Raw genomic sequence first — 10,937 nt, forward strand, 5'->3', positions numbered from 1 at the left:
GCAGACTGTTTACAGGCTTCTAGAGTTCCCAGGCACTTTAGGACAGGGTCCTGCTGCTGTTTCCAAATGGACAGCCAGGACTTTTATAAGTGAACTTTCCTCTCTGTGTCTATTTATTATATGTAAACATTTGCCAGAAAAACACCACTCGGGCATGCTCAGTACCGGCCAGGTCATTGCAAAAGGCAACGGCGGCGTCACATGTGATAACAGTGAGAAGTCCGTGTGCGCCTATTCTTAGCACTGGAATGTATACAATGCCCCACCACCTCGCCGCTCCTGCGCACAGCTCCCCAAAGCGGCAAAAGTGACTTCAGAATAAACACACGTCCAGAAATCACCCTCTATGAATCACTTTACCTACTGAAAGAAACGTCCTGTGGGTTTATAGGTTTTTTTATCCAGGCTCTAGCTATGGAAAATCTCAGCAGAGAATAAACGACAGAGAGTAAGTGCCTGCAGTGAAGGACAACAGAAGGTAAACATTTCTACCCTACCGTTTCACTGCAGGTTGAGCAGTTAGCCATGACAGTAGATACTCATCATATTGTTCTGCCTGGCACTTAATTTAGTCATTGTGTGTCTGATTAACATAAAAAAAAAAAAGAAAACCCACAGCTAAGCAGAGTTAATAAATAACCATTTTAATGCAGATTCCCAGTCTCTAGGGTTTCGTTTGCCCTGCTGCAGAGTTCATCTCTGCCAGATTTACATTCTTTGGGAGTGACTAACTCTAGGGGAAAGAGGCGCAAGCTACTAAACTGCTAATACTTTAAAACAGCGAATAAATGTCTAAGCACATTTATTCGGCGTGATTAAAATGAACAAACCAATCGCTTCAGCCGTTGAGCTTTCATCTCAAATCAGTGAGATAACGGCCGTGCTTTTGCTTCTTGCCAGGGACACAGGCAGCACTGACCTCAGAGCTGCAACCTATCTGATAACTCTATGAAAATTTTAAAGGGTCTTAGCGACCTTTTAGCCTCTTTATTATTTTCCCACTGTGTTTAACCCATGTTCCATTTTTATGCTTAACAGTGAACGGATATTTAGAGCAACATCAAAGTCCTGATTTGTTCCCTTGGAGCTGGATATTTCAATAAAAGCTTCTAAGAATTTGGGGTCTTTTCTGCCAAGTCCAGAATTCATCTCTCTCCTATTTTGCTATGGAGGAAGGATCCAGTGAGGAGTTTCTCTTCAAAGACCAGGACTTCTCCTCCGAACTGCTGAAGCAGCTGAACGCTCTGCGGCAGAGCGGGATGCTGACTGATGTCACCCTCTGCTCTGGGGGCTTTGAAATCCCCTGCCACCGAAATGTGCTGGCTTCCAGCAGTCCATACTTCAAGGCGATGTTCTGTAATGACTTCAGAGAAAGTCGCCAGGCTAAAGTCGTCCTGAAGGGCATCGATGCCGAGATTCTGGATCAGATTATCCTTTATGTTTACACGGGGGAGATTCTTATATCCGCTGAGAATGTCCTTTGCCTGTTGGAGACGGCCTCCATGCTGCAGTACGCCAAGCTGTTTGAGGCCTGCTCTGCCTACCTTCAAGACAAGCTGACTCCTGACAACTGCCTGAGCATGACCAGACTGGCAAAAGTCTTGAACTGCCAAAGCCTGAATAAAAAAGCCAAAGCTATGGCTCTGAAATGCTTTCCCGAGGTGGCCTCTTCTGAGGACCTGAAGGACCTTTGTCCCTTGGAGCTCATCGATTACCTTGGGGATGATGAGCTCTGTGGAGAGGAGGAGCAGGTCTTTGAGACACTGATGGTCTGGATCCGGCATGACCTCCAGGCAAGACAAGGCTACATCCAAGAGTTGTTCAAGAAGGTCCGGCTTCAGTATGTCCATCCAACTTTCCTCTTCCACTTCATCGCCAACGACTCTCTCGTGCAGTCCTCACCCACTTGCAGGAGCATCCTTGAGTCAGCCTGGAGACATATGTTTTCTTTGTACAGCACCAACACGCCTGACGTCAAGCCCATGTTGCACGTCCCTCGCAGGTACTCCAACCAAGAGTTCCTCATCATCATTGGTGGTAGGAAGGACAGCCAGCAGACCACAAGGGATGTCCTGCTCTATGATGACAAGACCAACCAATGGCTAAGCCTGGCCAAACTTCCCATGCGTCTGTACAAAGCCTCTGCAGTGAGCTTACACAGTAATATTTATGTGCTTGGAGGGATGCCTGTTAGCAATAAGAAAAGCCAGGTCAGTGATAATATTTACATTTACTCCCTCAAACTCAATCAGTGGAGGTTGGTTGAACCCATGTTAGTTCCACGTTACTCCCACAAAAGCTTGGCATATAAAAATTACATTTTATCATTTGGTGGAATTGGCAAAAACCAGGAAATCCTGAATTCTGTGGAAAGATATGATAGCATCTACAACACCTGTGAGAGCATGGCGAACATGCCTGTTGCTGTCCTTCACCCTGCTGTTGCTGCCAAAGATCAGAGGGTCTACCTGTTCGGGGGAGAAGACATTATGCAAAACCCTGTCCGGCTGATCCAGGTAATGGTCAGTCCTGCTTTCCAGGTAATGGTCAGTCCTGCTTCCATCTAAAGTATCCAGCGCTTCATCACTGTCCTGATGAAATAAAACCCCACAAAGAACTTTATTGTGAGTTGCAACAAGAGACAGGATGAGTTGACACACAGCTTCAGGGATGTCTTATCTGCAAGGAGCATTACAACTCTTTCATTTTCCCCTTGGAGTGTCTTTCAGGCACAAGCCCCAAGGTACTTGTTCGGGTGTCAGTCAGTTCTGCTGCGGTGGGGCACTGGGGCCAGGGCTGCTGCGGGTGATGCTATGGCAGGCGGTGGCCCAAACCCTGCCTGGCTTCATGCCTGTGGCCAATCTCACCCAAATCAGTGCTTCCCACTCGGCAGCTGAGCGGGGGTCTCAGCCGCGCACCTGCTCGCTCGCAGCGAAAGCAAAGATTTGCGATCATTAGAGCGATTAGATTCTCACTCATCAAAAGGCCAGAACTTAAACTGACAGTTATTTCATATAAACAGTGTTGTTAAAAAAGTGGCTCCTGACACATGTTGCTGGCTCTCTGCCTGCTTTCAGCAGTTAAACTCTATTAGAAGGAAAAAACACATTAAATCCTTTCTTATCTGATTTGATGCTTTAGAAACGTTGTAGTGTTATTTTCTCCATGTGTGTTTTACACTGGTTTAGATGTTTTAACTAAGAAGGATCATTAAAAGCTAAGATGGCAGCCAGCACATGAGCAATACTTTTTTACAGTGATAACACTCCTGGTTATCAGGGGAAGGAAATGTATTTATCAGTTAGTGGGGAGATGTCCTGGAGATATTTGCCAAATTAAGAAGCAGATGTTGTGATATAAAAGTTTGCGTCACCCAGATGAAGATGACTGGATGATCTGGCAACAGCTCTTTTTCTCACATAAATTGATGACTTAGATATCACTCTAAGTCCCATCAACAAGTTCCTGTGCCAATCTGAGTACATACGAGCCACCAGCACAAATATAGCATCTGGGCAAACACAGCGGCTGCCAGCAGATCTAGGTGAAATTGAGGTTTGTTTGCCTAGGAAATTGCTAAGGTTAAGGCAAGAATACACAGAATAACTGGAAAATTAAATTAAACAGTTTGTACTTTGGAAGAGCATTATCCAGGAGTTACAGTGATTTAACAGCCATGCAAAGATTTACAGCTGAGAAGCTTGCATATGGCAGATACACTCTGCCTTAGCGCATGAGCTAGCATCTCCTGGGCAGAAAATCCTGGAGAACTAGAGTGCCTTCCAAAGGGACATATTAGGGAAAGAAGAGGGTAAATTCTCAGATTTACAGCAGTTCTAGACAGAGGATTGTATCTGTTAGGACAAAATAAAAACCATCATTTCCTCTGTAGTTAACATTGTCCGTTAAAATGCAACATAGACAGCTGTGTGTGTATCTTTATTTATTTGTCAGGTTTACCATGTCTCCAGGAATACGTGGTTTCGGATGGAGACCAGAGTTGTGAAGAACGTCTGTGCACCAGCTGTCGTGATTGGAGACCAGATTATCATCGTAGGTGGTAAGGGTTCTGTTTCGCCCTCCCTCCTACCTTCCCCTTCCCAGATCCTGTGGGATTTCGCAGCCTGTCTGCTTAGGGTGCTCACTCAAAAAGCACATGGAGCTTGGGAAGGAAAGGAGGAGTGTGGCCACTCTCCATAGTCATCTCTCATGGGGTCTCATAGCCATGGAAGTGGGACAAGTTCTCCATGAGGCACCTTCTTACTCCAAGTAGCAGTACCTGGGTGGGGGGAAACTGAGGAAAAACCAACGCAAGTTCCTCCCCTACAGAAGAAGGGAGGAAGCCAAGGGCATGGGGGTCCTGCTCCTCCCCTGCTGACTCACAGCCTGGCCCTCCCTGACTGCTCTTCTTGGACAGGTGGAGAACATGGTTACCACAGGCCATGGATGGCTTGTTGGGATGAGTGGGCCACAGGATTATGAGGGGTTGATCAGTCCTGTAGCTGCCTCCTGGGGGTAACTGTGAAATGCCCTGAGAGGGGAGTAAAACACTCAAAGGGGAAACTTGTCAGTGTCTTTTTCAACCCAAGGATCAGCCTCTGCCTGCGGCCCTTTGATGGAACTCATCTCGTTGGTAGTTTGGCACTCTGCAGTCCTTAATGCAGCCCCTGTGACTGGAGAATGGCACAAGGAACCATGTGTTAGATTATTTAAGGGAAAATAAGACATAGGGAAGCTTTAGCACAGCAAAGGACTAAACTCAAATCATGCAGGACTGAAACATGGTATCTTGTCTCAGAAAGAGGCCACTGCTACACTTTGCAGTGAGAACAGAGGAGAGCGGAGTCAAAAGGCGCAGGACTGTCCAGCTGCTGTGTGGCAGATTAGCCTGACCTCAGACCACAGTGCCCAAAATACAGTATTTTAAAATCATAGAATCATAGAATGCTTTGGGTTGGAATGGACCTTAAAGATTATGTTGTTCCAACTCCCCTTCCATGGGCAGGGACAACTTCCACTAGACCAGGTTGCTCAAAGCCCTGTCCAGCCTGGCCTTGAACACTTCCGGAGATGGGGCATCCACAGATCCTCCAGGCAACCTGTTCCAGTGCCTCACCACCCTCATGGTGAAGAATTTCTTCCTTTATATCTAATTTAAATCTACTCTCTTTCGTTTTGAAGCCGTTACACCTCGTCCTATCACTCCATGCCCTTGTAAAAAGTCCCTCTTCGGCTTTCTTATAGGTGCCATTTAGGTACTGAAAAGCCACAATAAGATCTCTCCAGAGCCTTCTCCAAGCTGAACAACCCCAACTCTCTCAACCTGTCTTCGTAGGAGAGGTGCTCCAGCCCTCAGATCATCTTCACCTCTCTTATCTTTAAATGCATTAATCTGAAGGGCCTGTATTGACCCAAGTCTGCTGCTGCTGAGTTTAAGCTCTCAATTTATTTTGTATTTTTTTTAACAAAACCCACAGAAATCCATGTCAACTTTAAACATATTTCATTTTGCTTGAAATCAGAGAGATTCACCATGACCAGGTTTTATTTACCAGCTTCCATGCCAAAACATTGGCCAAGTACTCAGTTTAACAATAACAGTAAAACACACAAAAATAGCATTTTCTCTTGAAAAAAAGCTTTCATCATATTTCAAGTCCTCTTCACATCATAACAAAGGGAAATGGGTTGGCTTAAACAAGACAGGTCTTGATTTTTGTCTGGGAAAGTGGCTTCTAGTCAGTTTGTTTGCTATGGACATACTTGGTTTTCTACAGAGATACACAGGCAAGATACTGCTGGGTACCAAGCTTCCACACCCACATTTCCTCAGAGCAATGGCCCTGGCACCAGCAGATGCAAGGTTGCACCAACCCTCAGTGGAGGAGCTGTCTAATGGTCACTGGCCTGGTGGCCAGCACAGGTGTGGTGCCGAGAGCTTCAGGAGTGACACTATGCTGTTGAGTATCCAGCTCCATTCGGCGAACGCTATAACTCCAACCCAACAAGGCATTTCCCATCCCTGGAAACATCCACGACCAGGCTGGATGGGCTCTGAGCAACGTGATATAGTTGATGTCCCTGCTCATTGCAGGGGGGTTGGACTAGATGGCCTTTGAAGGTCCCTTCCAACTCAAACTTTTCTATGATTCTATGATTATTGTTCCCTTCCCATGTGTGTTTCTGTATTTCTGAGTGAAGCTCTAGGACTATGTTAGATGAAAATAAATACTTTGTGACTTTTCAAAGCACATGCAGAAAACTGCAAGTTCCAGCTCTGTCTGACGGGTTGCTTGCCTGATGTGATGGGGTTTATGGTGCTCATCAAGCCTTGGCTGCCAAGGTGTTATGAGATAGGATGAAGACAAACAGGAAAGAAAGATACACAAATGAGAATTCTTGTGACACATCATCACTTCCCAGCTTAGATACCTTAATTCTGCCTTTATAATAGGTTTTATTGAAGACTATCAGGAAATATATTATTGTTCCTTCCTTTGGCCATAAACTCTAATTCCCATGTCTTTTCCATCTCTGGCTTTGCTTTTAGGGTACACCCGGAGAATAATTGCTTATGATACAAAAGGCAACAAGTTTGTTAAATGTGCAGACATGAAGGACAGACGAATGCATCATGGGGCCGCTGTCATCAAGAACAAGCTGTATGTCACAGGAGGACGATCTCTCACCGTGGACAATGTCATCGAGGACTTGGATTCCTTGGACTGCTATGATCCAGAGACTGACACATGGACACCAAAGGGAAAACTGCCACACAAACTCTTCGACCATGGATGCCTTACACTCCAGTGTGTCCCATGTTCTAACCTTCTCTAAACAGCCTTTGGTACTCCCCAGGATGTTTTCTGTTTTCTTTTCTAGAAAGGACCCACCTTGCTCTTCAGAGAGCATATAGGGAATCTGCATGAGGTCCCACAAACTCCTGACCTTGAAGGCACTAGTGGTCTTAGTAATTCCCTGGGCACTCTGCCAGAAAGGTCATGAGCTTTGGTTGGGGTTGGACTAGATGACCTTTGAAGGTCCCTTCCAACCCAAACTATTCTATGATTCTATGATTTGTGCTCATGCCGTATTCACTCGACCGGTGGTGCTGCCAAGTTCAGCCCAGAGGCCCTACCCAGAGTCTCACCAGAAAACAGGACAAAGATACTGGGTAGGAACCTGGTACAGGATTTGACCTTGTTCAGACCTTAAAATGAAAGGGAAAATAAGGTCTGGATAACTCATATTTGTGCTGGAGTGCAAACTCAGCTGCATGCCATGGTCCTTTGCTACTTGGTGCTGACCAAGGACCATTTCCATTTTGAGTGGTGGGAGCATTTGGAACAGGAAGGCCAAGTTCTAGTCTTGCAACCGGCCCAGCAGCAGCTGCCTGCATAGTTGTGGTAGTCATCTTATAAGAAATATAATTTTAATGTTCCTAACATCAAATTAGAAATTAGTAAAAGGTTGATGCTTCAATCTGAAATTCATATTGCAACAGGGTACAGATTTTACTTTTCTGGCTACTTCTCTTTCATGGTGCAGGGAAGATTTTTGTTCTATCTGTCTGCTCTTCAAAGGAGCAGGAGGAGGAGTGGAAATTATGTCTGTGTCTCTTTTTTTGGAGGGGTCTTGTTTTGCAACTCCTTTTGCATCAGGAATAGCAGTGGGGCTGGTTGATGGAACTCCTGAAATCTGGAATAACAGAGGGAACACATGTAGGAAAGGGGACGTAAAAGAGAAGAGGCATTTGGGAGGAACACCTTCTTTTTTTTTCCCTTTCTCCTCTCTCCAAACCACTGGAAAACAGCAATGAGAGAAAGCCAGTGACAGGAAACCAGCTTTCCAAGAAGAGCAAGTCTAAGTCTGCCACTTGGCAAAGCAGCTCTGGCTCCACCAATATTTTTGTGGGGTTCTGCCACTAAGTGCATATTTTCAAAGGGAGAAGATCAGTCATCAGATACTGAACAGACAGTGAACTGCTGTCAGGTCACCAGGCTGTTAAATTGCTGAGATAGCAAGGAGCATTAAAGATAGCACTAGTGACCACCATGCAGAGAAGGATGGCAGAAACAACACCTGCTTTTGAAAGTCTTTTGAAAAGGAAAGTCTTTTGAAAGAAAGATGGACTTTTCCAAGGGTATAGGATGCCATGAGAAAACCACGCTCAACCCTCCCCTTCACAAAAAGCTACACAGCCATGTGATCACCACCATGTTCCAGGACACCAACTCCAACTGCTAAGATCCCCTCCTATAAATCTGTATCTGGGAGCAGAAGGGTTACAGAAATAGTTAACAAAGTATGGGGGAGGCTGAAAGGAGGAACTGCCATTTTGACAATGTGAAAAAATTGGTTATTATTGTTTGTATGAGCTTCGTGTTTAGCAGTTCCCATTGTTCCCTCTACATTGTTGATAAAAGGAACTGGGTTTGTACCAGAGTCTTTTTGCCAGGGCTTCCTTCTAAGGATCTGAGTAACCTGAAAAAAAAAATGAGTGGGAACCCAAACTCATCTCCCAGCTCGGAAGCCTTTGGCTATGTTTCCCCTCTGTCTTTCAGTCTATATCATCATCTCCTCCCTTTGCAACACAGAGCTAAGTCACAGCACTTGCCAAATTGGACGAGAGCAGTGATTCATTCTGCCTCCTCACAGGCCAGCTCCAGCTCTCTGGAGAAAGAAGTCTTGTCATGGCCAATTATGGAAAGTCTGCCCCAGGGAGATGTTTATTCCTCACCCCGCAGTGCCGCCTTCCCTAACTCCTTCCTGTTGTGACCCCACTCAGCTCCAAAACTCCGGGAGACGCCAGTCCCTGCCATGCATTTTAGCTGACACGGATTCCTGCCAGGCTCGTGACTGTACCCAGAACCGAGGAAAAATAGCTGACTTGGGGCCATAACCCTGTGTTTGCAAACCATTGTGGTAGTCATTGGTTTACGCTTGGAAGCAAACTGATTTCTTCTAATTCCCATATCATATAGCTAGTGATTTTCTCAGCATTCATGCGGGGACCAAAGCTGACCACACAGCTGTAGCTTAGTGCAAAGAAGAGTCACGGTCACAGCAGTGTTGAGCACAGCCCTCAGGGAGCCCTCACATCACCCCAAATCCCCAGTACTGCCAAGGGCTGTGGCCACCTCTGCTCTGGTTGCAACCCTCTGCTCCTTCCCTTCACAAACTTCTCATCTCTTGCCCATAATTCAAGGAATTTGAGTCCACTAGGCAGTAAATACAAAGCCTGGTTTCTGACAGACTTCTGTCTTGTGGTCAGTTGGCTTTGATTCAAACTCTGACCAAAGCTTTTGGGGCCCTTTGCAAAAAGGGTTGAAACCAGAGAAGAGTGTTGAGCATTATCAAGGCAGATGAGGGCCAGCACAGTTGCTTGGTCCCTGGAAAGCAGCAACACGTGCAGCTTCAGGGCAAAGGATGTGCAGCCCCGGGGATGGCACTACAGTGAGAAGGGATGCTGCCTTTCTAACCAGGTGCTGGTCACCACCTGACCCACCTAGAGCAATACCTTGTGCCATCCCAAGTGCTTTACAGTTCATAGAATCATAGAATAGTTTGAGGTGGAAGGGACTTTCACAGCTCATCTAGTCCAACTCCCTGCAATGAGCAGGAACATCTTCAATCAGATCAGGTTGCTCAGAGCCCGGTCCAGCCTGTCCTTGAATGTCTCCAGGGATGGGGCATCCACCACCTCTCTGGGCCATCTGGGCCAGTATTTTACTACCCTCATTGTAAAAGATTTCTTTCTCATGTCTAGCCGGAATCTCCCCTCTTTTAGTTTAAAACCATCACCCCTTGTCCTGTTGCAACAGGCCCTGCTAAAACATCTGTCACCATTTTTCTTATAGGCCTCTTTTAAGTCCTGAAAGACCACTACAAAGTCTCCCTGGAGCCTTCTCTTCTCCAGGCTGAACAACCCCAACTCTCTCAGCCTGTCCTCACAGCAGAGCTCTTCCAGCCCTCTGACCATTTTTGTGGCAGTTGTCCTACCCAGTGGTACTACGGGTGAAAGCATTTCTAGCAAGGGTCCACCAAGGTACCTTCCTCCACTGTTCAGCACGGGACTTTTCCCAAGCAGGATCTGCAAGGCCAGTGCTACCCAGAACACTTTCTGAGTCACCGCATGCTTTTCCAGAGGTCTCATCATCATAATATTTGAGCACTTGCTTAGGTGGGAATTCCCCATGGGAGAGCAGCAAGGTATTTCACAAATACAATCACGGTGCAAGCAGAGGTGGGAATTTGTTGTTCTTTATTTATAACCATGGAAACCAAGGAAAAGAAGGGGTCTAGAAAGGGTCATTGACTTGGGGATCACCTTTTGGAAGGGCTGAGCACCTGCTGCTTTTTTTCAAATCCGTGAGTGCTGCAAAGGCTCATCAATCCCAAGGTCTTATTCTTGGGTGTCCCAAGACAGTCACTAGATCATGGAAACCATAGGACCACATGGCAGAAAGCAGCCTGCTCCATGGGACAGGGAGTTATGCAGCCCCTCATGGAAGGTACTTATCTAACGCATTGAAAATCTCTGATGAGAGACACTCCACTCTCTCTCTAAACAACATATTTGAGTGCGTTATTAACCTCGTAGTTTTTAATGCCATCTATCCCATATCTTCTTTGCTGTACTTTCTGCTATTGCCCTAGAGGTAAAGGGCAATTAATTACCCTTTTTGATATGCTTATTTACATCTTTAAAGTTTATTAGGATGTTTTAAATTCTGTAGACTAAACAAACCCAGCCATTACAATCTTTCCTCTTAAGTCATGTTTTCTAAACCTCTGATCATTTTTGTTGCCCTCCTCTGGACAATTTCCAGTTTGACTGTATTTTTTTAATTATTATTTAAGTCCAGGGCCGTGGCTCAGCATTGCAGTGCTGAGAAGGGCATAACTCCCTTCTGCATCTTACCCGCAGCACTCCT

The 10,937-nt window shown here is 45.9% G+C and overlaps 1 protein-coding gene across 3 annotated transcripts; it reads left to right on the forward strand.

The window, feature by feature from the left end:
- The first annotated feature begins 337 nt into the window (after window positions 1-337).
- KLHL38 (kelch like family member 38) lies at window positions 338-8,799 on the forward strand. Of its 3 annotated transcripts, none has more exons than XM_065832078.2 (4): window positions 338-478; window positions 1,039-2,540; window positions 3,955-4,060; window positions 6,551-8,799. In XM_065832078.2, exons 2-4 carry the CDS (start codon window positions 1,167-1,169, stop codon window positions 6,835-6,837), a joined length of 1,767 nt encoding a protein of 588 aa, XP_065688150.1. In that variant the 5' UTR covers window positions 338-478; window positions 1,039-1,166; the 3' UTR covers window positions 6,838-8,799. The 3 variants fall into 3 exon arrangements, with proteins under 3 accessions (XP_065688150.1, XP_071659909.1, XP_071659908.1); XM_071803808.1 differs by having other exon boundaries at window positions 1,039-2,516; XM_071803807.1 differs by lacking the exon at window positions 338-478 and having other exon boundaries at window positions 828-2,540.
- The last annotated feature ends 2,138 nt before the right edge of the window (window positions 8,800-10,937 follow it).

The sequence above is a fragment of the Patagioenas fasciata genome, chromosome 2 (assembly GCF_037038585.1).
Source record: "Patagioenas fasciata isolate bPatFas1 chromosome 2, bPatFas1.hap1, whole genome shotgun sequence".
In the NCBI taxonomy this organism is placed as follows: Eukaryota; Metazoa; Chordata; class Aves; order Columbiformes; family Columbidae; genus Patagioenas; species Patagioenas fasciata.

Excerpts from the sequence above, each read along its gene's own strand:
- KLHL38 (XM_065832078.2), top strand. The coding sequence starts at position 1,167 with ATGGAGGAAGGATCCAGTGAGGAGTTTCTCTTCAAAGACCAGGACTTC. Across the intron at positions 2,541-3,954 it reads TGGTCAGTCCTGCTTTCCAG|GTTTACCATGTCTCCAGGAA; the intron begins GTAATGGTCAGT and ends TTTATTTGTCAG. Across the intron at positions 4,061-6,550 it reads CCAGATTATCATCGTAGGTG|GGTACACCCGGAGAATAATT; the intron begins GTAAGGGTTCTG and ends CTTTGCTTTTAG.